Raw genomic sequence first — 12,451 nt, 5'->3', positions numbered from 1 at the left:
TCTCCTACGGTTCAGGAAAAACAGAATAAAATGACCATCTTGAAAGGAGAATTAAGCTCAATATTAAATACTAGGGTTCAAGAGAGATGGGAAGCCAGTAAACTGGCACACTTCGAATATGGCGAAGGTGCCAGTATATTGCTCGCATGGAAATCAAAGACTGAACTAGTCCGCAATAACATCAACTCTATCATGACTGACGGCATTATAGTTTCTACTGATGTGGATATTAGGAGAACGCTCCGTGACTTTTTTAGTAACATCTATTGTGAAGATATTCAGGTGGAGCCAAAACAGGTTGAAGATTGGCTGGCAGAAGTTTCCCTTCCCGCTCTGACATCAGAACAAAGCAATAAACTAGATGACCCGATATCACAAGAGGAAGTTAAGCGAGTGGTGGCCAGTAGTAAAAAGGGTAAAGCATCAGGCCCTGATGGTTTGCCATCGGAAATTTATAAAGCCCTATCTCCAGTCATTATTCCTTTTTTGGCTGAGCTTTTCAATAAGATCCTCCTTGAAGGGATGCCCCCCCCCCCCTAAATCATGGGATAATGCATCAATTACATTGATATTAAAACCAGGTAAATCAGCGCTAAACTGTGGGTCTTATAGACCAATTTCCATTCTGAACACAGACTACAAAATCTTTACTTCTGTACTTGCGAATAGGTTAGGCGCAGTTGCAACAAACATCTTGCACACGGATCAAAAGGGTTTTGTAAGGGGGCGGCAACTATATGAACTGACATATGATCTAATAGGTGCTATTGATATGGCGACGGTGACATCACTTCCTCTAGCTGTAATGACCTTGGATGCAACCAAGGCATTTGATAGAGTTAATTGGGTTTACTTGTCAGAGGTACTAGAAAAATTTAATTTAGGTAGCAAATTTAGACGTACAATCAAACTCCTGTATAAGAACCCATCCGCATCTTTACTTGTTAATGGCGAACCATCGGACCCTTTTAATATCACTCGGGGAACCCGACAGGGATGCCCCCTCTCCCCCCTCCTGTTCGATCTTTGTATAGAGCCTTTTGCACAAAAAATTCGAGACAATAGTAATATCAAATCTTTTGTGTTTGAAGGGTGGGAGAGGAAGGTCGCTTTATATGCAGATGACCTTCTTATTTTTACATCCGAGTTAAGATCAGCATTTCCAACACTAATTATGTTGGCTAAAGAGTTTGGAGCAGTATCAGGATATGAGGTTAACACAGCCAAGACAGACATTATGGTCTGGAATGACCCTGAGCCCGTAGTGGGAGCCCAGATAAGTTCAGTCCTTCGATACTTGGGTTTGAATATATATAAAAACATAGATGAGATTGCTCCAGCAAATTTTTCGCTCATATCTAAAGAATGTCATAGGCAAATGAAATCATGGTCCACCTTGCCGCTATCTCTATTGGGTAGATCTAATCTAGTGAAAATGACGATCTTACCCAAGATCACGTTTTTATTCAATACCATTCCCCTTTTTTTTGATTCCAAAATGTTAACCAAGCTCCAAAGTGATATACGTTCTTTTATTTGGAATAACCATAACCCAAGAATCTCGTGGAAGAAGATCAGGCGTCGTAGAGAGAAGGGAGGTTTGGCTGCTCCTGATTTACAACTTTATGGGTGGGCTTTTCAAATGTCCCATGTCAGGATGCTGTTAAAATCCCCTATAAATTTGGCCTGTGGACACATGTTTGCTGCATTACTTAGAGGAGAAAAAGTGGCAGATCATGAATTTTTGTTTAAATTTGGGGATCCCAAGTTTTTTAAGAAAATAAAACTAAAGGTGCTCAGAGATGCATGCAGAACATGGACTAAACTTAGGTGTACCCTTAAAATTGACTACTATTCTGCTAAAGCCCCACTATGGAACTCTCCTGGCTCTCCGAGCTGGCTTCTGGATAGTCTTGCAAGACCATTACGTGAGGCTGGCATGGTAATTAGGGGGGACATCTTTGTTGAAGGAAGTTTACTACCATGGGAGATTTTAAGCTCAAAAGTGGGGCCTAGGTTTTCTAGGTTCAAATATCTCCAAATCCAAAGTTGGGCAAATGCAAGGTCACGTGTTAAAGGTAGATTTCAGATAGGAGGCGATATCACATTAGTGTCACTACTAACTGATAGACTCCCATTTCAGAAAGAAGTCTCATTATGGTACAATATGATATTGGATGAAGCAGAGGGTGAGTTCCTATTACCAGATCAGCTATGGTCTATACATATGACTGGTATTAGTGTTGAGAATATGTGGCATGAATCATTTAAAATTATGTGGAGCATAGTAAAACCATCTTGGTTACGCCGCAATCATTTGTTCACTCTACATAGGGCCTACTATTCCCCCCAACGCCTGTCGAAGTTTACAGATAACACGCATGTTTTATGCCCTAAATGTGGTTTGGCAGATGCTTCGGACTTACACATGTTCTTGGAATGCCCACTACTAACACCATTTTGGAACTCTGTCTCGATTTCAATATCCACCTCTTTGGGATGAGAGAAAGTGTCTTGCAATGAACAGAGACCGCAATAGCGGGGCAGCCAACTGATGTTAACTAGCACATTTGACACTCCACATTCCATTATAGAACCAGACATCGTAACTCTTAAAATACTGCCGTTTGGAACACTTATCCAGAGACTGAGGGTTGCCTAAAAATGATCATTCCGTTTGTCTATCTATCCTGGTACCCTACAGAGACGTCGGGCTGTTTCAGTACATACTTGAGACTGTGAAGCTAGAGAGGTTTTTTTTATGCCTGAGGTGGTGAAATTTGAGCTATTCTGTGAAATTTCACGCTTACGTGACTAGTTAAAAATTGGAAACATAATTTTTTTTTCGCTTCATTAAACTGTAGAATTTCTCTGGACTTTGCCTCTTACATGGGGGTTCCACTACTAATAGTGCCTGTCCTCGGGCTCTCCTATTTTGCATATGCAAATAGACCCTTTTCTCCCATTCTTTATCCATGACAAATATTTTCAGTGCTTACTCTTTACTGATTCTGTGATTGGTACATTTTGCACATGCGCAAACTTAATATTTTTCTTTGTGTTCAAAATATTTTTTTGAGTTTCTTGATGTTAGCCCTTGAATCTTGCATAAGCACAAGGTAATGCTTGTGAACTGGTGAATTAGTGAAAACGTACAAGATGCGCAAGACGTACAAGCTCATTATACATTTGTCTAAGGTCCTTGTGGACCGTCCTATAGGTGTTTCAGTGAGTCATAGGTACATCACATTTGGATTTGTAAAATGTTCGCTAATGCATTTTATTTTAAATGGACCAAAAGAAAAGTACAAACTCCTATAGTCTTGTTGGAGTTCTGAATAATCGGAATCTTTAATACGAAGGCAGGTAGATGCCTCTACAGCCACTTTCATGTAAAAACAACAAGGTTATTTTTTCCTGCAAGTCCAATGATGCACATTACAGAGAAATAGTCGAAGGTTCGGAAAAACTCATGTAATATATCCAGCAGCCATTGTCTCCTATTAGTAATACTAGCGGCAACAGCTATAGAGGGACTAGGATTCTTGAATTCAACAAGGACAGAGGCAGTAACAAAAGTAACTGTGTGGATTGCTTTGATGTGAATTGCTCAAAACGGTATTCTCCTTAATGGAAAATTGCTATAGCACATTGATCTTTGGCAACCATAATCCATTAAATATATGTATTAAATCCTTTAGATGAAGTGAGAAAAAATCTGATATGTTCTGCGTAGTGTAGTTTATTAATGCTTTTTTGTTAAGAAATTGGTAGCAATCTTGAAATCTCATTCTCACATTAATGTCATATGATATTGGTTGTGAGGACTACAGTGGAAACATATCGGCGTTAAAGGAATAGCATATGAGGTTTAGATGGCTTGGTTTAAAAAGGTTATGCAGCGAACATGTAATATGTCAGAGTCATTTTCTGCCAAATTTCCGTTTCCGACAGATTATTCTTATTGTATACACAAAGAGCACTTTGGTGGTTGCCAGGGTGATTAACTGTTTAAAACCTGCTACCTATGCAATGCTAAAACCGCAATCGACACAAAATGTGTTGCTGGGTGAATTTCATGCGTATATTCTGGCACTTTTGTCATATGGATGCTCGTAACTTTCATAAATCATAGGCCCCAGCAACTGAAAATATGGCTCTGCAAATGTGTCTCTATGTAAATGAACACTTGAATATACAATCCATCCTGTACATATATTTTGTAACAGTTGATCACCTATTAAATCAAAAAGTGTGCCAAAAAGGCAGAGGAGAATGTATTGTCTAGGTCTGGCATGACAGTGCAGTTGTCGGCTCAGACCCTATGTAAGCAACAGAAAAAATGACCTTTGAAAAGCTTCACTTCGAGAGGGCTTTGACTCCTCCCACATGTTCATTTAACTTGAGTACAGCACTGGATTGGGCAGAAGTTGTGAGCTTCTGCTGAAAAAGAGTGCGTATTCTAAACGTCTGCATAATACTTATGCTCATTTCTAAGAGATGCCCAAACATGTATTCTTGCTACTGTGTTAGGTGAAGAACAACCCAGACTGTTAGCCACTAAGATGTAGAGGTGTATACTGAATGGTCAGTATGAGATGCTCCGTCAGGGTTATGTGTCACCATGGCAGGTGTGCTCATTTTAAATGCTTGCTGAGATAATGGACTGGGTCGCACTGAGATGGTGCCAGTGGGCAAGGCCCTCACTTCAGGTTATAGTGAACCTATTGCATTAGGGGGCAAGATGAAGTGCATACATGGGAGTGGTGGTACTAGACCCCACCCCCCAGCGGGAGGGGTGGAAATGTTATGCAATTTCACGAAGTAATTCCAACAGCTTATGTTTATTTGTAAATTGTTGCACAGTATTGAGTAGTGTTTGTGTTTAATAAATGTACTCATCCTTTATAGTCCCCATTTATTGAAAAACTTGTGGCAATATCACGGGTGGCGGTTGCTGTAAATCAGTTCCTGGATTGTGATAGTACAACAAAAAATATCAAAATGACCCCCTAAAGTGATGCTATTGAAACTGCTTTTGAGGTAAGTTGCCCGATCCCTTGACTTCTTTTCTTTTTATCGAGGATGTTCCTTTTTAGGTTTTGTCTGGCCATTCGAGCAGTAGCAGCCCCCCCCCCCCCCCAAAAGTGCCTTGAGACCCTCACGGGTGAGTAGTGCGCTTTACAAATATCTGATTGATTGATTCTATGGGGCCACCTAGGCTACAAAGAAGTAGTCTGAAGGCGGTAGTTGCAAACTGAATTTCAAGGAAAGTAATTTACTCCCCAAGCATAAAATTCCAATTAATGTTCTAATCATAATTGCGACATACTTGTAAATCATGTAGGCTTTGCAAGACGACAAAGCTCATTATTAAGCTTATTTTGTGAATGCATATATGCAATTCAGCTGTATTATAGAAGTTCTAGCCATTAAATTGCACTACATATGACGTGAAGATCTTTCCATTTCATGGTACAGGCATGACTTTCTCCAATTTCGCTACAATTCATTATCCAGCTGATTTATCTGGCTTTACTTTATTTCTGTTTAATTTCTCCAACGTTATTTTTCTTTAACCTCTGCAGAAACAATTCAAAGTGAAGTCCAAAGAATGTAATATGCGACTTGGCATTTTATGGTATATCCAACTGTTTTATAGAGTTCTCCACAGTCTAACAGATACATTCCACTGCCCTGAGTTTATTTAAGAAAAAGCAATGTCTTTAGCTGACGGAAAGCCTCAAATATTTGTACACCTTGCAAGTGCTCTAAATGAGGCTATTTCAAAGGAGGGCAACCTGGATGGGAACGTCTTGACACCTGAGAGATTCTTGCTGAAATGAGTGGTTGGAAGTAGGTCTTTCAATGTGGAATAATATGATTGATTAAGAATGTACGTTTGGGATCAGGTCGTGGGAAAAGTATATCCGGCACCAAGTAGTGCTTTATGGACTATGCATATCGATTTGAGATGGATTCACTGCCTGACTGATAGCCTGTGCAGCAAGATATAACTGATGTAATATCTTGGTACCTCAGGAGGTTAGCGGGCAATTGGGCAGCAGTGTTCCCTGGCCAATTCAGCATGTTGGGTAATTAGGTAGACCCAGATAAAAATAGTTATTGCAGTTTAACCAAGCAGTTATCAATAAGGCTTTGATTGAACTATACACCTCCTTGAGAAGGAAGGGAGCCACTTTCTGGAGCATTCAGATTTGGAAGACGCAAGCCAGGGAAACAACCACCATATGAGCATTACCTCATAATGCAAAATCAAGCTGAATGCCTAAACTCCAAAATTGCAGACGGAATCAAATGGAGTTCAACAAGGTCTTAGTGTCTCAGGGCGAGCTTCTGTTGATCAAATATGTTTCAGGCTACTGCAAAAAAGAATATCAGTTTTATTTTTATGAAATTGTAGATCGTTATTTTACATCCACATGATACAGCCAGGCCTTCATCAGCACTGTGATCAACCCAGAAGATAGTTTGAGTGTCTCCAGCCTAAGTGAAATATTAAGTGTAAAAGGTAAGGTCAGTTTACCTACTAGTGACATGAGGCCTCGTGAAATCAACGAGAAACATTGTGATCCAATTTTAAACGTCCATCACTGGAAATAATTGCATCTCATACTGAATGAAAATGATTTGAAGTAACACTATAATATTAAAAATATTAAACATACTTTAGACGATGAATAGAATGGATAGAAAGCACACCATCTTTGCTGGTACATAAGCAGAACAAAGCCTTATTTATATGGTGTCCTATTCAGAAAACATAGTTAGAATTCTACTCCCTTAGGGCCTGATTTCAAGTCTGGTGGTCAACAGACTTCCAGACTCGCGGGGCACCTCGGTGCCGGTCTTCTGACATCCGTATTAGGACCAGGGTGGTCGAGCCACCCTGGGACCAACGCAACCGCCAGGGATCAGAGATCCCTAGTGGTGGTGCAGCGGTTTTGAGGAACTCTTAAACTAGTGGGTGGTTCAACCACAGCTTTGGCGATGTGGGAATGGGTCGGTCCAGCTCCTCCAAACTCATAATGGGGCCCTTAAGTTCTTCTTTGCATTTCAAGTTAAATTCTGATTACCAGGGATTTCACAGAGGATTCAAACGTCTCACAGGGAAATTGTTCCAGTCATAAATTCTCAGGAGTAGTTGTGAATTATTTTTTGAACTACATGTTCCCCGCACGCAAATAAATCTGCCTGCCTGCTCTTAAAAAATATTTTCTCACACACTCACAAAGGGTAAGGGGTGCCCTGTGGACCCCTTCCCGTTTGCGAGTGGCTTACCACCTACATGAAGTAGGTGGTAAACTGTGAGTATTTTGCGGTCGCAAAATAATAGCCCATGGCAGTGAGTCTCGCTATTAGGAAGGGACGCCCCTGGCTAATTGCGAGAGTCACAAACAATATTTTGCAAGTCAGTGACTCTCAAAATGGCATTTGTACATGCCATTACCCTTTTTTGCGGTCTCAGACTGGCCGATCTCCTGTTTGCGAGTGCAAAAAAGGTTGTACATCAGGCCCCAAGTCTCTTGTCAAGTACAATACATAAAGACTGTAACCAATTTGGACTCCTAGAGGTCAGGTGTCATGATTGCTGCCACCGCCGCCGCCTATAGAACTATCCAAATGGCGGCTCTGGAATGCGCATGCCCAAGGATTTAAAACCTGACTCTCCTAGTGGAACAGCGCTTCGCATTCTAGTTGTTGGTGCATCCGGCGTTTCACTTCCGGTTTTCGTTGCGTCCCCTCACTTCCCCGCGTCCGGACTGTGGACTCGGAATTTCTCGTCACTGGATTCTGCCTTGAAATATATATTGCCGTTTCTCTGGATCCTGCTCTTCTTGTACCTTGGATTTCGGTCCTTTGCTATTTTCTGTGACCGGATATCCCCTGCACATTTCGCTCGGAGTCAGTGGGCCGGACTTGCAGGTAGGCGGGTCTCTCACCCCCTTATTATTTTGGACTGTATTAGACGCACAGCTATTATCCACAGAACATTAATGTTGATGACACTATCCACAGGACATTTATGTTGCTGACACATGGGTAGTACAGGTGGGACATTTAGTCTGTTAGATTAGACATATTGGGGAATGTCATACATGAGTGTACTTACGGTCTGTTTTCTTTACAGTTAAATCCTTGGTCTAGCATAGCACCCTGTATCTCCATTTCCACGATTAGGGAGGGAAAATCAAGGTAACCATCTTTTTTAGTGAAGTCCTTAGAATAATTAATCTTCCTTCTAACTTATTGTCTCTATTATTTCAGCCATTATTGCTAAGAAGACCTGTGGAGTTTGTAAAGCGTCGAGGGATATTTCCCTTATTTTCCTTGTTTTGTTTCCCTTCTTCCCCCGCATTAACATTGTTGAATGACACTACTCATTTCCAATAGGTAGTGGTGGGAAGTCGTGGACTTCTCTTCAGTTTCGTGACGCCTCTGCAGAACCAAAGGTGAGAACCATTACATCAGGTAGCATTTGCAGATTACCAAAGCAAAGTTTCTCAAAGGGTGGGAAATCTGCAAATGTTGCCAGGAAGGTACCAGGCACCTTAAATATATTTTACCTGGGTCTCGTTGATTCTTGGGCATCTGTTATCACCAATATTCTTTATGGAGCTCCAAAGTACAATGGGACCAAACTAGGACTTTGGGCTCCAAGGACAACAATTTGCACAATTTGCACGAGCCCTCTGCCGCCTGTAGCCACTTCGTAGGCTACGGTCTAACTCATTTCAAAACAGGCCTGTATTGAAAGTGAAGGACATCTGATTTTAAAGTGCCAGCAGAGCCAAAATACTGGGGTCCAAAGAGTTAAAAAAAAGTGTGGGGATTTTTTGTAGGGCATATGGAGTTTCTCCCACTGAATATATACGTGCCAATATGAGCACACAAGCTATTAAGACTAAAATATAGGATTTCCTGCCTATGATTATCACAGCAGTCCAACTTTAATGTGTCATAAATGTGACTTATTTTATGAATACATACATAAAACGTAAATCCATTCACTTTCAAGAACATTGCACATCGTTCAGCTGAGTTTCATTCTGCTTCCCCACTATAAACACTAGACGGACACAACAGCAATCTTCTTCCATCATTGCTATTTAAATCAGACTCCTGTGCTTGCACCACAGTAATCCTATGTTTAGTACACAATTGCCATGTTTAGCATGTTGAGGAGGTCTCATAGCCTCCTTGGCCTGATTGTCTTCAATACGTTTACTCTCTATCATAGCGCCTTCCTGTTCTTTCACAATGAGAAGAGAGCAAGACGCTGTAACAACAGCAATTGCATATATCTTCATTTTTGGCCTCCTTACTCTGTCAGAGAACCAACCAGAGGACTCACGCTTCCATCCAGTGAAGGCAGCAGTGCACTCTCCAATAACCACCTGATAGCCACTAGGATCTGGGCAGTTGAACATCCCACGTACGCACTATCCCTGAAACCCTGGACACGAAACACATTCCTCATTGACAGATTCTTTATAAAGTGGCAAATTTCCAGATATGATATACACCGGCTGAGGCAATTCAAACTATATCTACTTTTATTTGGTGTTAGCAGAGACTTTATATCATTCGCAACACCTGTCCCCCAGGGCAACCACTATATCATGCGACCCTATGGTTGCAAATCACAGGCAAGTGACTTATGCCCTGCAAATCTTTCTTCAATAGAACAAGCCTCAGCGAGGCAGCCTGCCCCTCTGATAGTCATTGGGCCCCTAAACAACCTATCTTTAGAAGAGACAGGCAAAACAGCATTCAGAGTAAGTCTGCAGTCACCAAACAACCGAGGACAATATTTCCAAGTAGGAAGAAAGAAGCTCCTCCAATCTGCCGCGCTCAGTGAAGGAGTATTGCTGAGTCAGTGTGCCAAGGGTCCATCCTTCATGAAGTCTATGTTTCAGCCCAGACATGGACAGCTAAGCATTACAGCCCTGAGGGGGGGGGATGGAGAGTCTTACCCTGAGTTATCTTCCTCACACTTACAATGGCATGCAGAAACTGCTCCAGTCTGAAGCATACATGTGATGAGAACAATCAGAAAACGTTACCTTGTGTTCGGTTTTAGGTTCTCCACTGTGGAATGTGTTTGATTTGTTGTTAAAATAGACTGATCCTTTCCAGATGGCGCTCCGTTCTCTTTAGAAATAACTTTGTACTCTAAATGTAAGCAAGAGAACAAAAAGAATCAACCTTAAACTGATCTTCTATAAATTATACTTAATAATAATCCCCAGGTTTTAAACAGTTATTTTCAATAATATTTAAAGTGTGGTGCTGACAAATGATTGTGTATTTGTTTAAACTATTTTTGTATCATTGGTCCTACACTTGATTTCCTCCTATTTTAATTACTCAACTTACCATCAATGCGTTCTTGTGTTTGTCACCCAGCAGATTCCTCACTCTAGAGCAGTGGTTCCCACAATTTTTAGAACCAAGATCCACTTTTTAGAAAAACAAACTTCTGTGACCCACCTACATTTAAAAGACGTGATACGCGAGGATTTTTAATGTGCCTAAAACATCATGTGGAAGCACGCTGTCATTTACAGAAAACACATTTTCCATTGAAATGGCCACTGCACTTGCACAGACATACAGTTTTATTGATATCACTAGATAGCAATCAATTAATGATGTGCCGAAATCGAGTTTCTGGTAATATTTGTCATTTGTACATCCAGCACCAAGTAAGCTCTTGATTTGTTTGGATACTAATAATAACTCTGTTTCCAGCACACTTCAGAATTTAAATAAAAGTGCTTAATTTTTTCTTTCCTTTCTGCTGGATCCATACAGTTCATTTACAACTTTTTACATTTGTTGTATATTTAAAAAAAACACATCCTACATTGTCACATAGTTAAAAAACCCTTCTCACTTTGTAGTCAGAGAAAGAAAAGTGAACACCAATCCCAAGTTAAAATAATAAGCAGCCCGACATTTGACCTCTGTCTTTGACTCACTGGCAAATTTGACAAGTTAAACACTGAGGGCCAGATTTATGGGAATTTGGCGTAGGGCAGCGCAATAGGTCTCCAGGGGGGCTGAAAGACTGGAATTTCTCTGGGGTGGGGGCATTGCCATGCCCATTTTGGGCAGCCCCAACCCCTACATCACTACAAAACAAACCTGGTTTCTAGTGGGCTCTCTGTCCCCCCCAGGGGTCAGATTGGTGGCTACTGCCCCCTTCTGCCACTCGGGGGGCAGAAAGACTAGAATTTCTCTGGGGGGACTTTTCCATGTTTGGGCAGCCCCCAATCCAACATCAATAAAAAACAAAAATCCCTGTTTTCTAGTTGGCTTTCTGCCCCCGGGGTGCAGATTGGGGACTATTGCCCCCATCTGCCCCCAGGGGGGGCAGAAAGAATGTATTGCCCAAAACAATTAGGGGGGAGCAAAGGCCCTTTCCCAAAGGGCTGCTTCCCCTCCCTGGTGCCTAGTGGGTGTATCCTTGCTTGGGGATCGCCCTCCATGGGTGATCACCAAGCAGTGATCCACTAGGGAGATTCTCACCTTTCCAGTGGTACCTCTCCTGTCTTTCTACGTGCCTGGGGGGCTGAGATAGCCCCCTGAGCACATAGAAAGTGAAACTGATCGCAGATCGTCATTTCAGGAAAACCAGGAGAACAGCCTCGGGACCTGGGGAAGCTCTTCCCCAGCTCCAGAGGCTGTTGAGAGGGACAGGGAATCCCTTTGGTTCCCGCAACAGAGGGATTTCCTGTGCAATGGGTAATCAAACACATTGCAACATAAATGACTAAGAGAGGGTACCCCTAAAAATTGGTGACAGCAGCACTCAAACGAGCGTAGTTTACTCCAAGAGAATATTTATTGACCCACAGGGTGAAACCCGATTTGAATCCTTTGACTTGTATACTAACTTACAACCCCAAGGCAAACAACATTAAAAATATAATCTTGCACAATTGGAGGCTGGTGACCCATCTAGGCATTCCAAAACCTTTGTCGGTTTTCTGCAAAGGAAAGAACCTTCAACAATACTTGGTCAAAGCAACACAACCAGCACCAAGTAGAAAGGATCTAAGAGGAATGATGGGATTTACACCATTGATTGGGCACTTTGGGTGTACCAACTGTGTAGCTTGACCCATGACAAATGATTCAAAAGCCATTATTCTTAATGGCAAGAAACATGTTCAATACATTTTTTTAAACTGCAACACCAAAAATGTTATTTATTGTTTGACATGTCGATGTCTGTATGTAATTGTTTGACTTTTATGATTCTTCTTTTCTGAATCGAATAAAGTTTTTGAAACGAAACGACATGTCGATGTGAAAATATTTTACATAGGGCAGAAAACTTAACCCGTGAAAAATGTGCATTTTGCAGCATAAATCTCGAGTGCAATGCAATACACAGGGTGCCCCGTTGGTTCAACATTAT

General features: G+C 41.4%; 1 protein-coding gene across 18 annotated transcripts in view; it reads right to left on the bottom strand.

The window, feature by feature from the left end:
* The window catches only part of ABI3BP (ABI family member 3 binding protein), a 1,784,442-nt gene that overhangs the window by 153,549 nt on the left and 1,618,442 nt on the right, over nt 1–12,451 (bottom strand). For all 18 annotated transcript variants that reach the window (XM_086934483.1, XM_086934484.1, XM_086934487.1 and 15 more), the window contains one exon: nt 10,089–10,197. In XM_086934483.1, the coding sequence (XP_086790609.1) occupies nt 10,089–10,197 (109 nt within the window). The remainder of the gene's footprint in view (nt 1–10,088; nt 10,198–12,451) is intronic.

This window comes from Lissotriton vulgaris, chromosome 8 (genome assembly GCF_964263255.1).
Source record: "Lissotriton vulgaris chromosome 8, aLisVul1.2, whole genome shotgun sequence".
Lineage (NCBI taxonomy): Eukaryota > Metazoa > Chordata > Amphibia > Caudata > Salamandridae > Lissotriton > Lissotriton vulgaris.
This window is presented reverse-complemented; position numbering and strand designations above follow the sequence as displayed.